This window comes from Centruroides vittatus, unplaced genomic scaffold (genome assembly GCF_030686945.1).
Source record: "Centruroides vittatus isolate TY-2023 unplaced genomic scaffold, ASM3068694v2 contig_1154, whole genome shotgun sequence".
NCBI classification, from domain to species: Eukaryota; Metazoa; Arthropoda; class Arachnida; order Scorpiones; family Buthidae; genus Centruroides; species Centruroides vittatus.
This window is the reverse complement of record NW_027120741.1, coordinates 3,642,752-3,666,228: the sequence shown is the minus strand read 5'-3', so window position 1 is coordinate 3,666,228 and position 23,477 is coordinate 3,642,752. Positions and strand designations below refer to the sequence as shown.

Below are 23,477 nucleotides of genomic sequence, written 5' to 3'. Positions count from 1 at the left end.
CTGGACAGAAATCGCTCACGAGTTGGAAGCGCGTACAAAGATTTTTTCCGCCCGCGGTCGCTGGACGCTGCCACGTAGGACGTAGCATTAGAAGTACTGTACATAATATTTTACATTTCATTTTTATATGCTTTAAACGGAAACGTGATTTTTTTATGTGACAGTGCTTCTGCAATGCCATTCAGAATGTCATCACTAAGCATGCTGACTGATAACTGTTGTTCAATTTGATTAAGTATTAAAAAAAAAGTATTTGGGTATGTGAGTCTGCTTTTTGTTTTCAGGTTAGTCAATTCTGTAACTTTTATCTTTGGTCAATGCCTTAAAAATTTTACAGCTGTAAAGTTTGTATTAATTTTTTGCAACAAAGCCAGTAACATAAATCTATTATGAATTCTAGTGCATCTGCAGATGCATAATCATGATCAATTGTCTTATCACATTTCTAAATACCACTCTCAATATGTCCATCCAATTTCTTTACGAATGTTTTTTCCTCTCTTAATGAACTTTCGGTTTCTCATCAAACGGAAAATTTGGAAAATACCAGATATTGGTGGTTATAATAGAGAATATAATGACAATATATGTACAGTATATTTTATGCGTTTTTTTAATGCGGTCCCTATCCCCCGCATAAAAACAGGTTTGACTGTATATGTCGCAGGGATGTGATAAAAGTGGGGATTAGGTCAAATCTTTAAGGGAGATGATCAATTTACTGAAGATGTTAAAATAAAGGTTTGATATTGACATTTCCCTAATTAAATGAAGTGATTTGATCAAATCTCTAAATTGGTTTCGTGAAATGACAAAAAACGAATTAACAAAGTAAGAAGTACTTATATGAAAAAGATAGAGATAACGGCAAGTTTATTTATTTTTATTGAAACACGTTGTAGATTTGTGGCACCTGGAGTTACAGACGACGTTATTTTTTTACAGGCACATCTATTTGTTTTGCATTGTACCTTGGATTTTTCACACGAACATTTCTTAAACCCTTGACCTCCAAATAAAGATAATTTTCCAGCAATTTCTCGCAAACTTAGCTTTATCACAGTTGCACAATGATTTGCACAATAGTCGCGCGCATTTATATTTTTTTTTTTATCATGCCGCTCGCTCAAACACGTCCTGATAGTTTCATTGAACTGTTCTTCACACACAAATTCGGTTTGAATCTGATTTTGTCCTGTATTCAAAGCCATTATTTTGATAATCGTACAAATTACAAGAAAATAAAATATAAATGCGCGCGACTATCGTGATGTAATGATTTGTGCAACTGTATGCGCCAGAGGTCCCCGGCAACTAGCCTGTTGAAGGGATGACGGGGCGGGTAACTAGCGCAAGCAATGCTATGAAAGTTCTGATTTGTTTATTTTATCTTTTCACTAAAATAGTACAGGGATTTGATCAAATCACTTATTTTTTTAGGGAAATGACTCTATAGAATTGTCATTTTAACATCTTCAGTAAATTGATCATCTTCTTTAGGGATTTGACCAAATCCCCACTTTTATCATATCCCTGCGACATATATGTATTGAACTAATATACATCATTATGTAGTTGCAAAAATGTCAAAAATGTTGGAAAAGCAGAATGTTTATTTCGACGTCCAGCTCTTCTAATTGTCCCAAAAAACCGCTGTAATAAAAAATATTTGGCTACAATTTTTATTCACTGCTCTATAAAAAATGCAGCAATTAGAAATATATTTTAATTTATGGGTTGTTTAATCACTTGCCTTGTTCACTCGAGAAGAGGACGTACAGTACATGTAATCTGCTGTTCTTTTTCCATATAGGATTCATATATTTATATATATATTCAGGACCGTCAAGAGGGAAAAGCGGGAAATTTTTACCTGACTCAGAAAAAACCTGTAACCCATAGTGATTTCTACTCCTATAAAATAGATATTTTTACTAACAGAAAATAAAATAACATTAATAAAACGGGTCAGAATCGATTCCTTACAAAGATTTGTAAAGAATCTATTCCGACTCGTTTTATTTTGTTTGGGGATTATTTTTAGTTTGTTTTCTTACTTTGAGGAATTTTATTCCACTAAGAATAGACTACCGCACCTCGAGTTGACAAAATTCAAAAACTATAAACCTGAAAATCACATTACTATGATGACTGCCGAGGGCAAATTAAATGCGCCTGCGGACGCCGCTGCCCAGAGGTATGTTATTGGTATTAGATTCTTTACTCTTTTTCATGTCTTATGAGCCGTATTTAACTTATAACACACTTGGAAACGTAAAAATTCATTAATCGCATAATGTTATTTAACTTATTCACATATTGATTTCCTTTCTTATATTATCAAGAAAAACCCAAAGAGGCGCTGACTCAAAAATAAAAAATATCTAAATAAGTACAGTATTTTTTTATTAACACAAATAAGTCAATTATATTGCGGATGATTCGATAAACCATATTTGCTATCGTAAGCCTAAATGTTTTTTAAAACACCATTTGAAGTTTGAACAAATTTTAAGAACACAATAAGTCATTTATTTTCTTTTAATTGTTTTAATCCTCTTACGTATATGCACCGAAAGACCATTTTTTAAAAACTCTTTCCACCCTGTGGGCACTAAGAAGGCCTCTTTTAGCAAGTTCATTATGTGAGGTTTGCCGACCGCACCTGAATGTCCGAGCGTGAGTGGAAGCGTTTTGCACAGAGACAAACTCCACAGTTACAAATAGTTACGTGGTTTATTACAACCATAAGATTAAGCTTGCAGCTACAACAGTTGACAGTAGAAGTCGGGTCTTCTAATTGGTTTCCTCTCTCGAAGGGTGAATCCCACTGGAACTATTCTTTCGGATCTTTTTGGGAGGTAGCAGGCTCCGGGACGTGCGGCACAGTTTCGAATCGAAAGTTCGGGAGAAGGGTGAATCTAGGAGAAACACGATGTCTCCGGAAGCAATGGTTAGTTTCGGGCGTCGACTAGTTAGTCGATGTTAGTCCACACGGTGGCAAATATTGATAGCGAGCACCAACAACCGGAAACCAAGAACGTCACATTCTTTTTTCGGACGGTTTTTATAAGTTTCTTTTGGGTCCCAGATCGAACATTCCAATAGATCGATGCCGATTTGCCCCCGCTCTCCAATTGGTGCCCCTCCTCGTTACGAATTGTAACGAGATCGGAATCCAGATCGTAGGATGAGTCAACACCGACTGACAATTCGATTCCTATCGAAGATGTTCGATTTCAGTAATCAAATTCATCTATTGTTTTAACTTGAGCAGTTAGACTTTCTTGGAAATTTCTACAGACATGTCCTTTTATGGACATAAAATATTCATTTTTCGTTTCCCTTTTTTTCTTGTTTGACGGTTTCTTTTTACAACATAATCATTATTATTTTCTTCTATACAATTTTTTTTTTTTTTTTTTTTTGCACAAATTCTAGGCCCACTTTCGAAGCTTCACAATTATGGGTCCGGCCAGACCCACAATGGGGCGCTGGGCGGTAAGGGACGGACCACCCCCGAAAAATCCCCAGGAATGTTTCGACTCGTTTGGATTCGATCCCGGGTCTCCCAGAGCGGTAGGATGCCACCTTGACTGTTCGGCGTCACTGAAAGACCATTCCAAAGATATCGATTGAAGATCAGGAAGGGAGTTCATTACGGCGCTTCACGAATCCGGATCCGTCTAGTGAGAGCTTGACTCGCTTACGCGTCATCAACTGGGAGCTGTATATCTTAATAATTATATTAAATTTATAAATGTTTATCATAAAAATTATAATTTTTAAATTTATCTTCAAGACAAACATTTAAACCATCCAAAATGCATTTTTTAAAAATCCGTTTGATTTGTATGTGCAAAGTCAAAACTGACCTTTCTTTCCGTGACGTGGCGTTGTTGTCGAATTTAGCCGTACGTTTGACGTCGGTGTTTTGAGTTGTTTACATGAATATAGTAAAAAAATGGCATCGGGAGATATAAATAATTTTACAACAGTAGAACAATTTCTCGCAGGTATTAAAGAACATCCTTGTTTATACGATACAAAAAGACTAGATTATAGAGATATGACTTGTAAACAGAATGCATGGGAAGAAGTAAGAATAAAATCTGGATTAGCTACAGGTATGCAACTCCGTTTTTGTTGCACAATATGCTACTTGTTTTTTTATTGATTGGTTTTTTGGCAGTTGTTTCTGTATAGAAGTTAAAAAGTATTTAAAAACCCATTAACCAATAAGCGAGCGTGTTATGTAATCTTTTGAGTGATTAGAACAACCAATAAAAACGAAGATTACTTTCGGAAATTAATTGATGTGTCAAAATTTCGCACCACATTTCAAAGTAAACATTTCGTAAAAATCTAAACAATAATTAATAATACTATGAAATAACATATGATCTTTTATAATTATTGACATTGAAACAATCTGGTACGAATTTCAATGACGTTTATTTATTTTGATCTTGAACATAGATGGATGGTCGCTTTAAAGTACAGTTGTTTACACAGTAATTGTTTAAGATAAGAATTTTTAACTTCGCTTTAAATTGTGCACTATTTGATTTTGTGAGGAGAACAATGTACAGTACATTTGAATGACACAAGAATATTGAAGGAGCCATTTTACAATCTATTAAATATATACACATTATGTGTAACATATACTAAAAATATCTTCTAAATGAGTTGTCAAGTTTAATTACATTAAATGCAGAGTTTATTTAATAACAAATTGTCAGTAAAAAGTTAATTATTCAGTTTTTCAAATTGTATTCTGAACTTTATGAAGATACAAGTCGGCCAGAAAACAAATTTAACTTAAAAATATAATCACAAATGAAACAAACTTTTATTGTTAACTGTGTGAACAGTTAACAATAAAAGTTTGTTTCATTGGACAGATTTGAATATGTGGTGATTATATTTTTAAGTTAAATTTGTTTTCTGGCCAGAACTGGTACACTGGCCAAAACTGAGTAAATCTACCTATTCAGTTTTTCAAATTGTATTCTGAACTTTATGAAAATACAAGTCACAAAATAATGATAAAATTAAAATAAATTCCATGTTAGTATCATTTTATCCAGACTAATTTACAGTTGAAGTTCTGTTTTGTAATTCTGTGAAAAATTGTAAGAATTTAAACAAAAAAAAATTGCTTTTTTTATGGAAGAAAAGACTTCTTTTTCAGCATCTTTATCTGAAATAACTATGTAAATAGAATTTGAAAATACTTAAAAATGAATTATTAAATCATTTATTGAATTATAAAAAACAGCTGTATACAATCTACACAAATTATTATAACAGAAAAACTAAAAAAAGATCCACTTTAATGCTTAAATAAATTAATATTTGATTGACAATTATTGCCATGCTTTGAACACTAAAAAAAAAATTTATTTAGCTTTATTAATTTTTATTTTAGAAAATTTACAGACTAAAATCTAATTCTGAAGTTTAGTTATGAATCACTTTTATTAAAAATTAATTAATACAGCAGTAAATCTAATCTAACAATTTTTAAACACTACATATTTCATTACTAAAATATGAATTAAGTTATTATGCATCTTATTCCTATTACAATAGGTACGAGATGTATAAGTTATTTCAACACCATATATCTTACATAAGTCATTTTTTCAGAAATCTGCTACTATACAGGGTGTTTCACAAGGAAATGGCAATATGTTTACAGTGTTTTCCTAAAAAAGGTCTATGGGATTCAAAACTGTCTTATAAAAACACAGCTCTTACAGTGTATTGTTCCAGTATTAGGATTTAAAGTTCAAACTAGTGATCCCCTTGAGATGCTACTCTGCAGCACTGCTAAACATTGCAGAAAAGCTTTAATTTTGCCTTAATAGTAGTTAGTCTGAACTTGCTACTCTTTAAAATGCTGTTCTGCAGCATTGGGCTACAGAACAGCCTCAATCTTGCTACCATTAATAACCTTATATTTTTGCAAAGATGTAAAGCTTGCTTGCATTTCTTTGTACTTTAGTGTGGCACAGAAACTGAAGGGCAGCAAGATTAAAGCTTTTCTGCAATGTTTAGCAGTGCTGCAGAGTAGCATCTCAAGGGGATCACTAGTCTGAACTTTAAATCCTAATACTGGAACAATACATTGTAAGAGCTGTGTTTATAAGACAGTTTTGAATCCCCTAGGCCTGTAGAAAAAACACTGTAAACATATTGCCATTTTCTCACAGAACACACTGTATAACCAATAAGACTCCAAAATAAACTTTGAATTGTAGGCAATGAAAATAAAAAAAAAGCCTCTCTAAAAACAAGTACCCAACATTGGACAAAAAGGTTTCACAGTTCCTGTTCAGTCACAGAAGTAGATAAAGAAGGTAGAAGGATACTTGTAGCATTCTATTAACTGAAAATCAAAAATATGTTCTGAAACAGTTATACTCAAGATTGATGTTCTGATTATTAGCTGATTATTTTTCAGTTATTTTGAGTTTTTGGATCAAGTTATCGTACACCTGAACTGTTATTTTGACTTCTTACGTAGAGCTTCATTTGCATAATTTCATACTAACATTTAAATAAACAGATGGAATTGCATATCATTAATTTAAGGTTTAAATAATGACTAAAATATTAAAATAAATATCTAGTTCAAAAATAACTTGTTTCTATGAATAATCTACTAAGAAACATTTTATATTTGTAAGCTTGTCCAATGTGCTAATTAACAAATGTGGCAACAACTGTTGTTTGACAATGGTCTTTCATAAATTGACACAGCAAGCTAGTTTTCACTTCAAACTAATTAACAGGCAAATACTGGAATACCTCTTCATGTGCTATACTTGCAAAGTCCAAAGTATCAAAGAGATGATCTTGCACCAGAGTTATTAAAATATCAAAACTATAAAACTACAAAATGCTATTACTGGACTTTCTGACTATGAAGCAAAAATTACAAATTCAACAACAATAATTATTATTATATAAAACTCAAATATTACAAATTTAGAGTAAAGTATTTATGTCAATAAAATTGATTATTAGTACAATTTTCAAAACTACAATTATTTAAAATCTCAAACAATTAACCTGTTTAGGGGGAAGAAAACCCTTAATCACAACCAAATCAATCAATTAGGCACTTAAAATTCAACAGCTATACACTGACATGTAGAGATGAAGACTAGCTTGTTATATCAGTTTGATGATTTTTTATACATTGTTAATTAGCATATTGAACATGCTGGAAAAATAAAATATTCCTTAACCTGTATTTCTACAAATATCAAAAATATCAAAATTTCATCTGGTTACAAAATAAAGTTTTAGTCATATTTAAACCTAATTTAGTGGGATGAAATTTCCTTCCTTATTCAAATATTAGTATGAAAATATGCAAATGAAGTTCTAGTTCAAAGTGTGGAGATAGCAGTTAACATAACTCAATCTACAAAACTTAAAATAACTGTATCAAAAAGGAAAAAAAAAGGAAAAGTAATGTAACTAACTAAATATAACTATGAATAAAATTCTCACCTTTGCCACCTCCAAAGCTCATCATTTATGTCAAATATTAAAAGCTATGAAGAATGAAAAACATGCGAAATACACCCAAAACCAATAAAACAATTTAATAATACAACACATTTTCATGTTATCCATGAACATCATCATATATATGTTAATCAATACCAAACAGAACAACTTTTAACAACCAAATACATTTAAATATAAAAGTTTGAAGTGGTTCAAATTACAATTCAAACCACTTCAAACCTTTGTAACTTATTTAAATAGGAACTTATAAGGCCTCATGCTATGAATGGAACAGGTCAGTGAATCTGTTTTGTGAAAACAATCAATAAAATAAGTAAATATTGTATAATAAAATAAAAATTGCATTTACTTTACCGTAGTGAGGAGTGGTGTTTCTTAAGGTCTCTCTGCAGCTGCTTGGCTTTCTCACAAATAATCCTCTCAGAGATGATATCACCAGCCAATTGCTTTTCATCAGGAGAAATTTTTCCATCTTAATAACATACAATCTCCTGGAGGTCACTGTTTGTCATATCTTTAGTCATATTTACTGCTTTTATTACTTTCTTGTTCTTAAGAATGGTGCACATTGTCAACTTTGGCATCTTAACATAGCTGCCAAATCTGTCACTTATACTGATTTTATGCTTCACGATAACTTCCCTTTTCACCTCAGTCGTTGATACCACAATCTTCCTCTTAGCTTTTTTGCTATCACACTCTTTGGATGCTCATGGTTAATAGATAGGAGTTGTATAAATGACCAAACACACCAAAAATAAAGTAAAAAAGCACTGAAAACATATGAGCATAACACAAGTGATACTTTCCCAACAAGAATGAGCAATTATTCATTGTGACATCGTCACGATGCTGGGCTGCAAGAGCATATATTTTAAATAAATTAAAAATATATGCTCTCCACTTCAAATTAGTAGTGTCTTGCTCATGTACATCATACTTTTCCTTTAACAATTGAGTCGTGCTGATCATCTAACTCCTATTGGGGGAAAATTTTTGAATTGAAATAATGTGACTTCCAGTTTGCTTTGGAAGTTCGTATATAGTTAATCAGGGTCTTCTGCTCCTAAGGTTTCCATATTTAGTCTCGTCTTTCATTTAACTCCATTCTCAAGATTAAGGAAAGACAGACAGACAAATGACAGTGGGAATTTATAGGTCTACAATTTTTTTGAATTGCAGCCCAGTGAGAGATGACTTGGACACATAACAGATGATGTTTACATAGTGAGTGCATTTTTTCACTGAGCATACAGTTAGAACATAGAAATTTAGAAGCATTGTTCAAACTCAAAGTTGTATATAGTGTTTGAACTTTCGTGCATTTGAATTATAATATACCACTGTATTTTATAATTATCTTTTGCACCAGTTAAAGATTCTTTACTTTTTTCTTTTTTAATATTTGGAGAAATTAGTTTTACATCCAAAATATCTGCCATCTTCTCTGTAGAGTTAATATCACTTTCAAAATTTTGATCTGTCCTATAATCTTTTAATATTTTTATAATTTGTTCAACATATTCAATAACTGTTTATTTATGAGATGAATAGTTTTGCATCACTTTAGTGTTGACATTAATTTTAGTTAAAATATCATGCTGTATAAATTTTATTATACAAATAATCAATCAAAATGCCACCCTGTTGATTATCCATTCTTGTGCAGTGAACAACCTGCATTCCTGCATGCAGTAGTTAATTACTTCTTGTCTTGTTCCCTCAGAATAAAGACATACATATCATCTGTGCTGTTTGTTGATATATGTTTTATGATACTTTTTAATATGTAATTGCTTTTCATATGAGTGTTCGTTATGATTCTGTTAAAAATCTTTTGATTGTTCATTTATTAGAAAACTGGTCAATGGAAAGTTTCACAAAATCTCTATGCAACATATACCATAGCATAGAGAGCCCTGCCACCATGTGCCAAGAGATGACATATTGTAAGTTTAAAGATAGACCTTCATAAATCTGCCTTAGAATGGTGCTCAATTATGCAGACAGCTGCTTTAAAAATGCTGTCAACACAGTGCTCATTTAAGCAGACTGCTCCACTATCCAGTATTATATTAACAGGAGCCCCACTAATGTAAAACATGGAAAAAATTAGGAGCATGGAAGAGTGTTCAGAAGAGACCTGCCCCTTATCTAATACTTTGTTAATTGTATTTAAGTGTATATGATACTCTATTGACACATACTCAATGTCTTTCTTTTTGGAAATGAGGAAATGGCCACTATGGATCATGAAGAGTTGATATTACTTTGTTAGCTTCAAACAAAGCAAGAGTTGTCAACTTGAAAGTTGGTATCCTCACAAAAGTTTAACAAATATCACTGTGAGGAGTGATTTATTTAAAATATCCTGAGTCATGAGCACTTGAAAATTGTATTTTATATCCAATAATGACTGCAGGTAATATGCAGAAATTTTGATAATATTCTTAGTAACTTATTATTAGGTTAAAAATCTGTTTCAAATGACTTTTTTATGCTTATTGCTTTCAATATTTAGACTTCTGAAGATAGTAGTTGTTCATATCATATTTTTGGAAGTATTATTAAAAATTTATGCCTCTTTGTATTAAAAAAAAATGTGTATTTTTGAGTGGAATAGATTATAATTCTTGCTTTTATGAATCTAAACTTTACTTTTTAGTAGATGATAGTTTTATTGAAACTTTTGATACAAATGAAAATATATCTTAAAAGGAATTAAATATTTTGTAAGGATTGCTGTAACACAAAACAATAAGAATAAATTTCTGAAAAATATTGGAGAGTATTGGAAAAAAGTTGAATTTTAAGTATATATAAATTTATTGATAATAGATTACATACTGCTAAAAGGCTACATTTGCACATTTATGCATGTAAATAATTGCATATGCATTCATACATAAGTACAAATTTAAATATATCATCACTTTTGATGCAGTATGAATTATTACATTCATTGGCAGTTTGTATTGATATGCATTTAATAAATGAATGTTCATTAAACAAAAGATGATTGAATGTTATGAATATAAATTTTGGAAGACTTATATAAATGATAAATAAAACATATATAATTGTTTTACAAACTAATAATCATTACTAAATATAAGCTTATAATCTAACTTAGACTATTTACATTCATATCATTTATTCTTGCTGATTTTATTTTCTATTTTCAATAAAAATGTCATAATAAACAAGAAAACTCACAAAAAGGTTAAAACTAAACTGAAATATTTCATAAAATACTATTTGCTCTTTAGTTAAATATATTTTTTTAATTTTAAATTTATTGTATATAAAAATTTTTTATTTAAATGAGTTTATATAGTATATAAAATTGATATGAATTAATAAGATATTCATATAACTGTTAAAATACAGTGGAATCTGGTTAACTCAAACCTAGATAATGAAGTTGCAATTACTGAAAGTCAGTTTCTTTCCAAAATCATCTGGCATAACATGTTAAATCAATTTAACAATTAGTCTAAATCAACAAGACACATACAAGGTGGTTATAATTAAAGTTGCCCTACTCAGACCTGTCTAGAGTTTTCATGGACGTATTTTGATGAAACTTGGTATATATGTTATATGGACCATGGGGAAAAGGAAAATGCAAAAAAATATTTAGTTTGAATTTTTACCACTAGGTGAAAAAATGGCACATGAAGAACAAGAAACACAAAATGGAAACATGCAAAAGGTTTTTATTCACAACATTTGTTCAATGTGCAATCCATTTGTATCAGTCACGTGTTCCCACCAGGAACTAATGCCTTACAGCATTGTAAGGACAGTGTGTATTCCACAATCTTTAATGCGTTATTATATGGAACATAGTTTGTTTCAGAATGATGAAATATTTCTAACCATTTGTTCTCTGTTGAGATTTTTGCTACCTGTAACAAGTACATTTGACAGACTATGTTTTAACAATTATTTCAATCCTTCTATATTTCTTTCTAAATAATAATAATGCTAACTTGTATTACTTTTCCTCTGAATTTGCCTTGAGTGTCACGTTGTTATTGTAATTTTTTTTATTATATAATACTGTTGTAACTAAAATGAACCCCAACCCCACCACTAGCAATAGAATGATACAAACCAATGTGCTTACTCTCTCTATTCGCTAGCTTTCTAAGGTGGCAACAGAAGAGAGCTCTGTGCCATGTAACATGCAATGAACAAAATGTTCGCTCGTTTGGACAGCCTGTGAACACGCGCTGCTCCATTGCTGACAGCTGCGCACCCCAAACCATTTTCTGTCAGTCTTTGCCACGAACACAAAGGGTTTTATCAGCGTAGCATTCTTTATTTCCGATGCTCATGTACACCTTGGTACTGATAAGTGTGATATAAAATGGTCTTTACGAATCTTAAACATAAGACATAAGTTTATGACACATAATTGACAAAAACTTAATCTTTCCAAAACTTGGAACTTTTTTAAAATGCTACGGGATGCAGGACAAATTGTTAAAAATTGGGACTGTCCCGCCAAAAGCGGGATGTCTGGTAACCCTACACTCACCCACGACTACGACTGCAAAATAATACGACATATATATACATACATACATACATACAGGCTTATCACACCAGTGAAAGATTAATTAACAAATTCTTTAATGATTATTAACACCTTATTGATAAAAATTTATAATAAACTGTGGCTTCTTTAACATAGAACAATCAAAATACATTATTGACATAAACAGTCCCTCTTCAGTTGGTGTTTATATGTATAAAATTATAAAAATAAATTATAAATACATTTAAAAGGCCATTGTAAACATGATGACTTTAGCGGCCTTTTAAATGTATTTATAATTTATTTTTATAATTTTACACATATGAACACCAACTGAAGAGGGACTGTTTATTAGGTTCGAAATATATTTTGAGTGTTTTATATTATGTACATGTTAAAGAAGCCACAGTTTACTGTAAATTTTTATTATTAAGGTGTTAATAATCATTAAAGAATTTGTTAATTAATCTCACTCACTGGTATGATAAGCCCATATGTATATATATGTCTTGTTGATTTAGACTAAGTATTAAATAGTATTAAGGGCTAAAAGTGATATATTATTCCATGTTAAATCAAACTGGTTAGCATGAATTCCTCAAAACTTTTTAATCAAGTCCTAATTTTTTTCCTGACCAATTTGAGTTAATCAGGTTTCACTGTATTATGTTGTTTAACTGTAATACATATGATATTTCTGTAACACTCATGCAAATTGATTGTATTTTAGTTAGTGAATGTCAGAAACTTTGGAAACGAATCCGTGATCGCTATGTGAGAGAAAGAAAAGCAATTGAAATGTCTTTGAAAAATGGCAGTACAAATGTTCGTAAAAATTGGGAACTGCATCAACAAATGGATTTTTATAAAGATTGTGGCCGATCTAAACAGTAAGTTTTTATTTATTAATTTTTTACATAATTGATTTATTAATTAAAATGTTTCTCTAAATAGTAGACTATGTATTATATATTACCTATGGTATTGATATGTTGGATTAAATTTTAACAGTAAAAAATAGTAGTGATTTGAAAATAATCTTTTTTAAATTACATGTAACAATTTTATATGAAATTATAATAATAAAATAGCATAAAACATTATAAATAATTCTTTACAAACTTTTGTTTATTCAGTATTACACTTAGATAAGTATACAACTTTCTGTTTCCTCAGTGCATTTTCCACAAACAAAACTATCTGCATTTTGTTATACTAGATATATCAAACAACTGTTTCATATATCTAGGATTTTATTTTTTTATTTTGTCATTTAATAGATAAGTCTTTTTGCTGTTATATTGTTCTTGGGTTGAAAATATTTTTATGGATTCTGTTCTGTTTTCTTGAACTTGCATACTGTTCAGATAATTGTTTTGAAAGTTGTAATATATAGTCCCATTTTTTATATTTTTCTAATTAGTTTTTTGTAATTACAAATGCATTAATAACCTCGATCAAGGATGTTATAAAAGATTTGTACTGGCCCTTTTCTAGAAACTTTACTTTGGAACTCTTCTAGAACAAATATTTTTTTTATCATTGTGTATATATATCAAGCCAATACTTTGTGTTGTTATAAAATAATACTGTTTTTTATTTTTTTCTTTTTCAATCATTTGAAATGGAAACAGGTATATGTAAACTGCAGTTATTTCAACTTACACACAGTAATAATAATGATGTTCAAGTTGACCAGTTTCACAGTTTTAGCTAATATACATACTACTGTTTCAAATTATTAATGAAAAATTTAAATCAATTGATATTTAATTTTAAGATAATTTTCTGAAAAGTGAAAAGATATATTTGTGAAATCACAATAATGAAAACTAAAGCAAGTAAAATAATGAAATGAATATGGTCAAAATGATCAGTCTAGCAGTTATAGTGATAACTTACTTGCATAATCATGCTGATATATTGAAATACATTCCACAAAAGTATCAAAATTGTAATTAATGGTTTAAATAAGTAAATGAATGAATTCATAAATTATTTAATGAATCAATGATAGTGATTAAAATTTTATTTATTTATTTTAAATACTCCTTACAGGATTTCTCCTCTAGGAGGAGGAGTTAATACAGTTAATGACATTTACAATAAAAATATATTTTTTTTCAAATTGTTTCAACAGAATCTGTGTTAGAAAACAATGTGTGTATCTTGTCTCCAGTAGAAATACAAACATCAGTACAATCTTCAGTTGGATGAAAAAGGACAAATCATTAGTCAAACCTGTCTATAACAGAATCTGTATATAGTGAAAACCTGTCATTAATGGAAAATTTCTTTGGTCCCTTGAATTTTTTGTGAAAAGTAATGTAAATTAACTTGTATATAGCTGAACCTGTCCAATGTGGAAACAGAAAGGAAAATCGGGCCTATAACGAAAAAAATCTGCATGTTTATCGATTTAACACAAATTTAACAAGAAGTTTACAAGCCTAGTATGTGTAAATCATAAAAAAGTCAAAAAATACACATACCCAATACAGAATAGCAAAATATGACTACTGTATTACAATAATTTTATTTGGATTTGAATAGAAAGTTTTTGCATATTTTGATTCACAGCTGTTTTTACTTAACATAAATATGTGGTGTAATTATAAGTTGTGAAATTTAACACATTATTTCCCGTAAGATTGTATTCTTTGTTTTGAAGCTTATTTAAACTTTTTTACATCACTTTTTTTCAATAAAATCAAGTTGAAATATCTTCAGTTAAAATGCACATTGTGCATATTATACATGCTTTTTAAGTTTCATAAGGATATCACGCTAAACAAATGGCAAAAATACTTGTACTGTGCATGTATGGAGAAGGTGCTTCTAAATCTCGAATGTCAAACATGGTTTTGAAAATTTCATTTGGAAAATTTCGAACTAAAGGATATAAAACATATGGGTCCCCAAAAGCCATCAAAGAGAAATTGTGGGAAGAAATTGTTAAAGATTGATGAAAACCAACTCATGAATTTACAACAAATTGTAGTGTGTCACAGATACATATTGTTGAAATGCTTCATCCATTTGAAATGGTTGTAAAACATGCTGATGATTGTTTTCCGCATGCAATGTTTTTTTCACTTATGAAAAAAATGAACTGAATTCACTATAATTTTGTTGGACAAAGGTAGACAGCTGTAAGGTGTTATTTTATTTTTAAATTGGTTTCTCATTTTTATCTTAGAGAACTTTTTTATGGATGAATGAAAAAAAATTAAAGTTAAAATAAAAATATTTGTTATTAACTGAAAATCTGTTGTAGCGGATGGTGATTGTTCGGTCTAGTACGAGGTACCACTGTATTTGATTAATGCAATTTTGATATATGTGGTTACATTGAGAAATTTATTAATCACATTAATCAAGGGATACCTATAGTAGGTAACTTATATATAGTGGAATTGGTCCCTTGGGATTCTGCTATAGACAGGTTTGACCGTATAATGATTCAAAGTAGCATTCTCTGCATACAATAAGGACATCTATCTGAAGAATTAAAATTAACATTAAATCTTTCCTAAGTTAAATGAAATTTACTTAAATGTATTTGGCCAATCATTTTCTTTACTACATAAGGCAATTGTTGATAATAAGCAAAAAAACCTCAACAGCTGTCCAATATTTCTGTATAGCAGGGGTGGAACATAGCATTGGTTATCTTTTCATTCTCCTCTCTGACAAAAAATCATTTAATTCTAATATAATTGTGTTACAATAGTAATTTATAGTCTCTGATGATGGATCAATTAAAGCTAAGGAAAAGTCAATTTGGTTCAGTAGGCCATTCAATTGGGTGTATCAACTATTTTTCAGAGATCTATTCATTCAGAGTCCTTTTAAAATAGAATATGCCATAAACACAAGAGGACAAGTCTGAAACAATATTTGACAAAAATAAAACAATTATGAGGAAATTCCAAACCTAATTCAGATCTGTTAGCATATGTTGGTATCGATTTCGCATGACCAAAAGCATGACAAAAAAAAAATGGGAACTCGATTGAATCAATCTCGTCAAAGCAAAAGGTCCCCATAAAGATAAACCATATGACCAATTTAACATGAATAGTGAGGCAGCTAGTCTTTTAAAAAGAGGCATGTAACTATTTCTCATCTTACATAAGATATCAGTCATTACTTTTACCTTAGAGAGAGCTTTACCCTTCACAAATGAAACATAATTGACAAAAGAACCCAATACTAAGAAATGCATACCCAGATAAACCACTTCATTTACAATGCTAATCTCTTTATCATTTATGAAAAACTTAACAGTTTTTCTTAGTTGTCCCCCATCTGAAAATCATAATCCTGGACTTATGGAAACTAATCCTTATACCCAAAGAAGATGAATATTGTGATAGTAGATCTAGCTTTATCTGAAAGACTGGTGTTGTTGATGACAATACTGTATCATTTGCAAACTGAAGTAGTTGGATATCAAAACTGCACAAGGTAATGGCATCATATCTTAAATCATCAAAAGTCTGCACCATGTCATTGTCATTTACATAGCAAACAAACAGCAAAGGGCATCACACTGTGAAATGCCCCTTTCTAACTTAAAACCTTCTGTGATTCCTAAATTAGTAACAATCCTTGCTTCTAGTCCTACAAATAAACTTTGTATTATTTTGATAAATTTATCAGAGATTTTTAATGCTCTTAGTTTAATAAATAGAACTGGTAAGATTACACTATCAAACACTTTTTTTCATAGTCAATAAAAGTGGCCAATAAACGTCTTTTTCTAGATAATTGTTTTTGGTATAGAAAAATATAATGATAAGCTAATTATTAACCAAATATCAAACTCAGCCTTTTTAAACACTTAATTAATGAGACATCAAACACCTTTGATCACTGAGAAATGTTTATTAAACAAACACTAACATCTTCAACCTAATAGAATAGGCCATCTTCAGGTGTAACTGAATTCAGATGTATTTTAAAAATTTAACATTCTAACGACGGACCATCCAAACATTTTACATTTAAATTTAAAATGAAAATATTAGATAACTTAACAAATAAATAATAAAATAAAATATACAGTGGACCCTCGTTATAGCGCTGCTCACTACACCATGCACTCGGTTATAGCGTGGGTAATGTTCGCAATGCGATAAGCTCAAACACGTTTATACAGGTCCGTGCGTCGTTAGTGAGTAGCGCATTTTATTGTTACTGCGTATTGAGTAATTGTGTATGTATTGAGTTCCTGCATGTATTTTGAATAGTGTTTAATTATTGTATGCACGATGAGTAAAAGAAAAGCTTACAGTGTGAAAGAAAAGCTTGACATTATTGCTAAAGTAAAGAGGTGAACCGCGTTACACCGCGCTGCTCAGTATAATGCGGTTCACCTTATAACGCAGGTGTTGTTTCCTGCCTGACATGCGTGTTATATCAGGGGTCCACTGTATTAAATAAACTAAATCAACAATGATATAAATAATATAATAAAGTAAATAAAATAAAATACATAAAAATGCAAATGTAAAGGTAGATGCAGACTAAAAGTTTTTATATTTTAACTAGCAGATGAGCCTAGCATTGCTCAGGCAGAAAGTAACTGTAGCGATGATTAAGATTAATACATTATAGCCGATCTTACCCATTTTCACCGGGTGCAAGAGCTATGATAACCTTACTTGAATAAAATGATTAATTTTAAATTCTAAAATCTAAGAAAACTGTTTGGAACATTATATTTTGAATTTGGAACAAATTCAAATATTTGTTCAAATTCATTTATTTTGGATTTATTGTTTTTGGGTTACCCGAACAGTGGAAATGATTAAAATATTTATTAATTTCCAAAATGTATACTATATGTGCCACTATTTACTTTCCTTTTTTTATTATTTACACTTTATACTGACTAAAACTAACTCTCTCCTCCTTTTCCCTGGGAGAGTTGAATTTTCAAAAATCCTTTTTAATGTGCATTCTCATGGCATACCTTACTAAAACGCAGTCAAAAATGCAAAAAACCGCATCTAAAATAGTACAATAGAAGCCGAGTTCTTCAAGGTAATCCTTAACTTTTTACCTCTTCCCTGTGGGGGATTTCCAAGAATTTTTTATTAGGGTGCATTCTCATGCACCCTAATAAAAAATGTGCAGTTAAAGTGCAGTTGTACTAAAGTACTAAAGTGTAAATGTACTAAAGTGCAGTTAGAAATAAAAAATCACATCTAAAATAGTATGGTAGAAGTTATTTCTTAGGATAACCTTAAATCCTCTTCCTCTCCTCCACGGGTGGGAATTTTGAAAAATCCCTTCTTAGTGGGCATTCTCATGACATACCCTAACTGTATACCAAATTTCAACTTTCAATTCCTAACCGTTTGGGCTCTGTGCTTATTATTATTATTATCATTATTATTATCAACCCATCTCGATTATATTATAAGATTTTTCTTTTATGTAGAATTTCCATGCAGAAGTTAGTCCATCCGCATCCTTGGCATTAATACAACCATCCTTTAATTTACTTTTATAGGTTTCAATTTTTTCTTCATGCAATGCTAATGATGGGGAATGCATGGCCCTTAGGATAGTTGCTTCACTCCATTTAACTACCGAGTCCTCTGCTTGTGCCATACTTGACAAAACTGTGTTGCAGTGCCCCTTATTAATGTCATATTTGTGCTCCTTAAGTGTAATAGCTAAATTCCTTCTTGTGAGCCCAATATAGTCTTTCTTATTCCTAATTGCTGATTTTCAAATGGAATTTTATATATGCCTGCTTTTTCTTCTTTCTTAGGCTTGTCTTTATCATTTCTGAGAATACTATACAAATTAGGAGCTCTTTTGAAAACTATTTTGGAGTGTTTTTTGTTCAATACTTGTTTCATGATGTTCTTGATGTTTTTATTATAAGTGAACTTGGCGATTTTAAACTGATTTGTTTGGGTTCTTATTTTTTTGCCTCTTTCATATCTTCTAATTAGTCCTTTTATTGTTCACTTTTTATATCCCAAGTTTGAAGCTGTTCTTTGATTATATTAATCTCTTTCATCCTGTCTAGTACATTAGAGCAATATGAATACACTTTTCTAATGAGTGCACAAAAAGCAAACAGTTTGTATCTGTATGCTTTGTTCAAGTTAGCGAGAATGTAAAGTTGACTATATGTTGGTTTTATGTAGATACTCATTGTTATACAATCTCCTTTCAATTGGATGTCTATATCCAAAAAATGTATCCATTCGTGACTTTTTTGTTCTAGTTTAAGTTTTAATCCATCATTGTCATTGTTGTTGATTACTTGTAAGAACTCGTGATTTCTCTTGACATTTTTCCAAATAATGCACACATTGTGCGCATATCTTTTGTAAAATACAATATCCATTCTGAACCCATTAATAATGTGTTTCTCCAAGTTGTGTAGAACTAGTTCACATAATAATCCTGACAATGGACTTCCCCTTAGGTACCACTCTCTTTTGTCTGTAGACTTGTTTATTGAAACTGAAGGACTCATGGCAAACCAATTTGGCAATTTCATCATATCGTTCACAAATGCAATTTTCAGTTTTATATGGAGCATAAATTCCATTAAAGCTTCATAACACGATTCTATTTTTATGGATGGATATAAGTTTTCAAAATCCATAACTGACCCAACTTCTTCATCAAGCAAACTTAATTCCTATAATTCTTTTACTACATTTGTCAGGTTTTGCACAATGAGAATATTGTTGCTTAGTTCATCTGAAATGAATCTATGTAAACGTTTTTCAAGAATGTATGTGGGTCCTCTGCATTTCTCAACTGCAGGTCTGACCCCATTGCCTTCATTATGTATTTTTGCAAATGCAAATAATCTTATCATTCCTGGCTTCGGGTTATGGGATCCTTTAAGGAAAATTAATATGGAGGTTAATGGTGCTCTTTCAAGTTTTTTAACCCTTCAGTCTACATTTGTAACAATTTTTTCATTGACCCACTCACATTCTGTTCTTTTAATGTATTCTTCTAAAGATTTGTTGTAGTTTTGTCTTTTCATGATCACTAGGTGCTTACTTTTGTCAGCTCATGTTAGGACCAAATCATTCTCATTCAACCATTGCTTTGCGCACTTCAGCTGTTTTATTTCAATATTTTTTGTTCAGCAGGTGTGGTCTTTAAGAACAGTCTTCCATCTGAAAAAATTCCTTTCTAAGTCATTGAATTCTGAAATTCATCTTTTCAGTTCCACCATTGAAATTTGCCATATGTGTTCATCTTCCAGAACAAAGTTAGGACCTTTTCAGAGAATTTCCTTACTCTCGGTTGGGATGTCAACTTGGTACCATAAAACAAATGGTGATGGGCTTATATCCTTTTTCTTTTCTTTTGATACTTGTTTAGTCAAGATCCATGTCATTCTTCTGATATATCTTTTCTTTAAACCTCTGTATACTCTGTTCATCAATTTGATTACTTTCTCATTAATTTCTTTAAGCCTTCCTGGATCATTTATGTATATTTCATTTTCTAATGTAATGAGATCTTGTAATATTCCATACTTTTTAGAGAAAATCAAAATATCTAAATTTCATATTTACAACCTATGGTACATTTATAGTTTATTTTCTTATTTTATATTTTTAAATAATAAATAAAACAATATTATAAAACACCTTACAGTCACATAAAAATAAATTGGAATGCATCTATATAAAAGAATTATGAATATTTGACATAATGATCTTGTTTATAAAATTTGTGTGATAGTTGTTATTATTATTATATTTTGTACATATAAAATTTTATGTTTTAATTGAAATTTCATATAAACAAATCCAATAAATTATCTGTATTATCTAAAATTTTATTGATTCCTTTAAACAAATTTCAGAGAAAAACATTTATTAAATTTAAATGTTTCTTTCAGGATGAGTTATAGTCAGTCACCACCAAGTCAAAAAGATATTTCAGATGATTCATTTCAAATTATGGAGACTAACAGTCTATACTTGGATGATATTGATATTATAAAATCAGAAGATACATTTGATAGTTCCTCTCAAGAACCACTCTGTGACAGACTAATGGATATCACATCTACTTCTCAAAAATCACCTTTTTATGATACAACTGAAGAATTCAATAATAATAGTAAGAAAAGAAAAACCAGTGACAATGAACTGGAAAATCTTAACTTTATGAATAAGTTAATGTCAGGAAATGAAGCTTTTGGTTACTCTATTGTTAAAAGTATTGATAGATGGAAACCATCCAAAGCTGCACGTTTCAAAGCTGCAGTTTTTGAACTGTTAGCAAAATTTGAAGAAGATGAAGAAGGTTCATAAGCATTTAAAAAAATGAATTTATAACATTTGATTGTAATTAATATATATACATTATCATTGGAGACCAAGGGTATGCTTTTAGCTACTCTGTGATGCATTAAACAAGCCCATTTATATCAAAATGAAAATTATATATCTGAAAATGAAGTAATTACCACCAAATATATATATGTTGTAAAATGCCTAGTCAATTCAACTATTACAGCAATTCTTAAAAAAATCTAAAATTCTAAAATTTTCACATTACACTCAAATAACAATACACCTTTCTGATTTTATTATTTTATCAATTTTGCTTATAGATAATATAAGTTGTACATTACATTTGGATCAGTTTGGCATTCATTGGTGATTGCTGCTCGTATAAATAATATAACATATTTTAGTGATTGATTTAGTCAGTTAAATCAGTCAAAGATAATTTATGCATAAATGACTGCTATTTAAAGTTTAGTTCTTAATTTTGTAAAACTTAAAAGTTATATAAATACAAATGCAAAAAATATGAATATAAATTTAGATATAACCATTCACAGCTACATACGGCACTGACTGGGGGTGAATCCTACACCCACAGCCTATGTACTCCTCTACTATTGCATTCAGCCTGCTATCACTATACCTGGCATGTTATATATATATATACATCAACATCCTGAAACACGATGTATTGATACTAAACCAAACTATCACCATAATTAATTGGGCTAATATTAATATTACCTCTTGTACCATATTATATAGCAGAGGTGGGCAAGCAAGAGTTCAGTGGGAGCCGAAATGTAGGTTTTGCAAATGCATCGGAGCCGCAGTTCTGTACTGCTGTGGCAGATAGTATGGTAAGGCAGGGAAGAATAGGGTGTCCTCCATCCGGGTCAAGAACTTGTTTTAAAAGAATAGATTTGAAATGTCAATTTAATTTATTGCACTAACTTGGAAATAAATTACTAAATATTACATATATATAATTACATATTTTCACAAAATTGTGGAAATAAAATTGTAAGAATAATAATAAAAAGCAGAAACTAACACTTTCAGCAAGAGCCACACGTAACTCAAAAACAGCCACATGCGGCTCTTGGAGCTGCATTTGCCCATGTCTGTTATATAGTTTCTAATTATTAACTATAGCATAATATTAACCCAATTAATTATGGTGATTGTTTGGCTTAGTATCAATACATCGTGTTTCAGAATGTTGATATACATATACCTTGCCAGGTATAGCAATAGCCAGCTGAGTGCCATAGTGGAGGAGTACATAGGCATAGGAGTCGCCCCCAGCAGGTGCTGTATATAACCATGAATGGTAGATGAATATAAATGTTAAGAAAATGCTTAGTATGATCATACGTTTTCATAGTCTACAAAAACTAACAAAACTAGTAAAATATCAATATATATATATATAATTTGTTTCTAATATATGTAGATATATATATACAGTAGAGTGTCGTTTATCCAAATCAATTGGGGACTAGGGTTGTTTGGATAACCGATTATGTATGAAAAAATGTATTAACCTATCCGATGTTGAAATTTTTCTCTGTTGCATATTGCTTCATGTTGAATTTTTCTCCGTTGCGTGTTGCTTTGTGTTGAATTTTCGTCGATTTTAAGCCTAACGAAAATTTTTATAATAATAATCAAGGCTATTGTATTGTTAAAAATTATTTCTTTATTTTGTACAAACAAAGTAAATATATTGAAAAATATAAAAACATAAAAATTATACTTTAGAAGTTAATCTAGTATCAAAAACGTTCGATTCGGCATGACACAGTCTGACTGGAAAGCTTTCAGTTAACTGACGTTTCGGTTGACTGGCTTTCGGATAAACGACCCTCTACTGTATATATATATATATATATATATATTTTTTTTTTTTTTTTTTTTTGCATTATGATTACAGTATACCTCTATGATTTGATTTTACAAGTAATATAAATTTCTTGTTGTGATTTATGAAGTGTCTTATTTAAAATCTACCATTTTTTTATTAGCTATCTCAATGTGATATGTAGTTAATATTGGATTCCAGGAGCCAAACTTGACAC

At 30.3% G+C, this 23,477-nt stretch overlaps 1 protein-coding gene across 1 annotated transcript; it reads left to right on the top strand.

The window, feature by feature from the left end:
* Positions 1-3,914: 3,914 nt before the first annotated feature.
* Positions 3,915-21,948, top strand: LOC136979404 (transcription factor Adf-1-like). The gene is made up of 3 exons (XM_067275356.1): positions 3,915-4,127; positions 12,828-12,987; positions 21,000-21,948. Exons 1-3 carry the CDS (start codon positions 3,965-3,967, stop codon positions 21,415-21,417), a joined length of 741 nt encoding a protein of 246 aa, XP_067131457.1. The 5' UTR covers positions 3,915-3,964; the 3' UTR covers positions 21,418-21,948.
* The last annotated feature ends 1,529 nt before the right edge of the window (positions 21,949-23,477 follow it).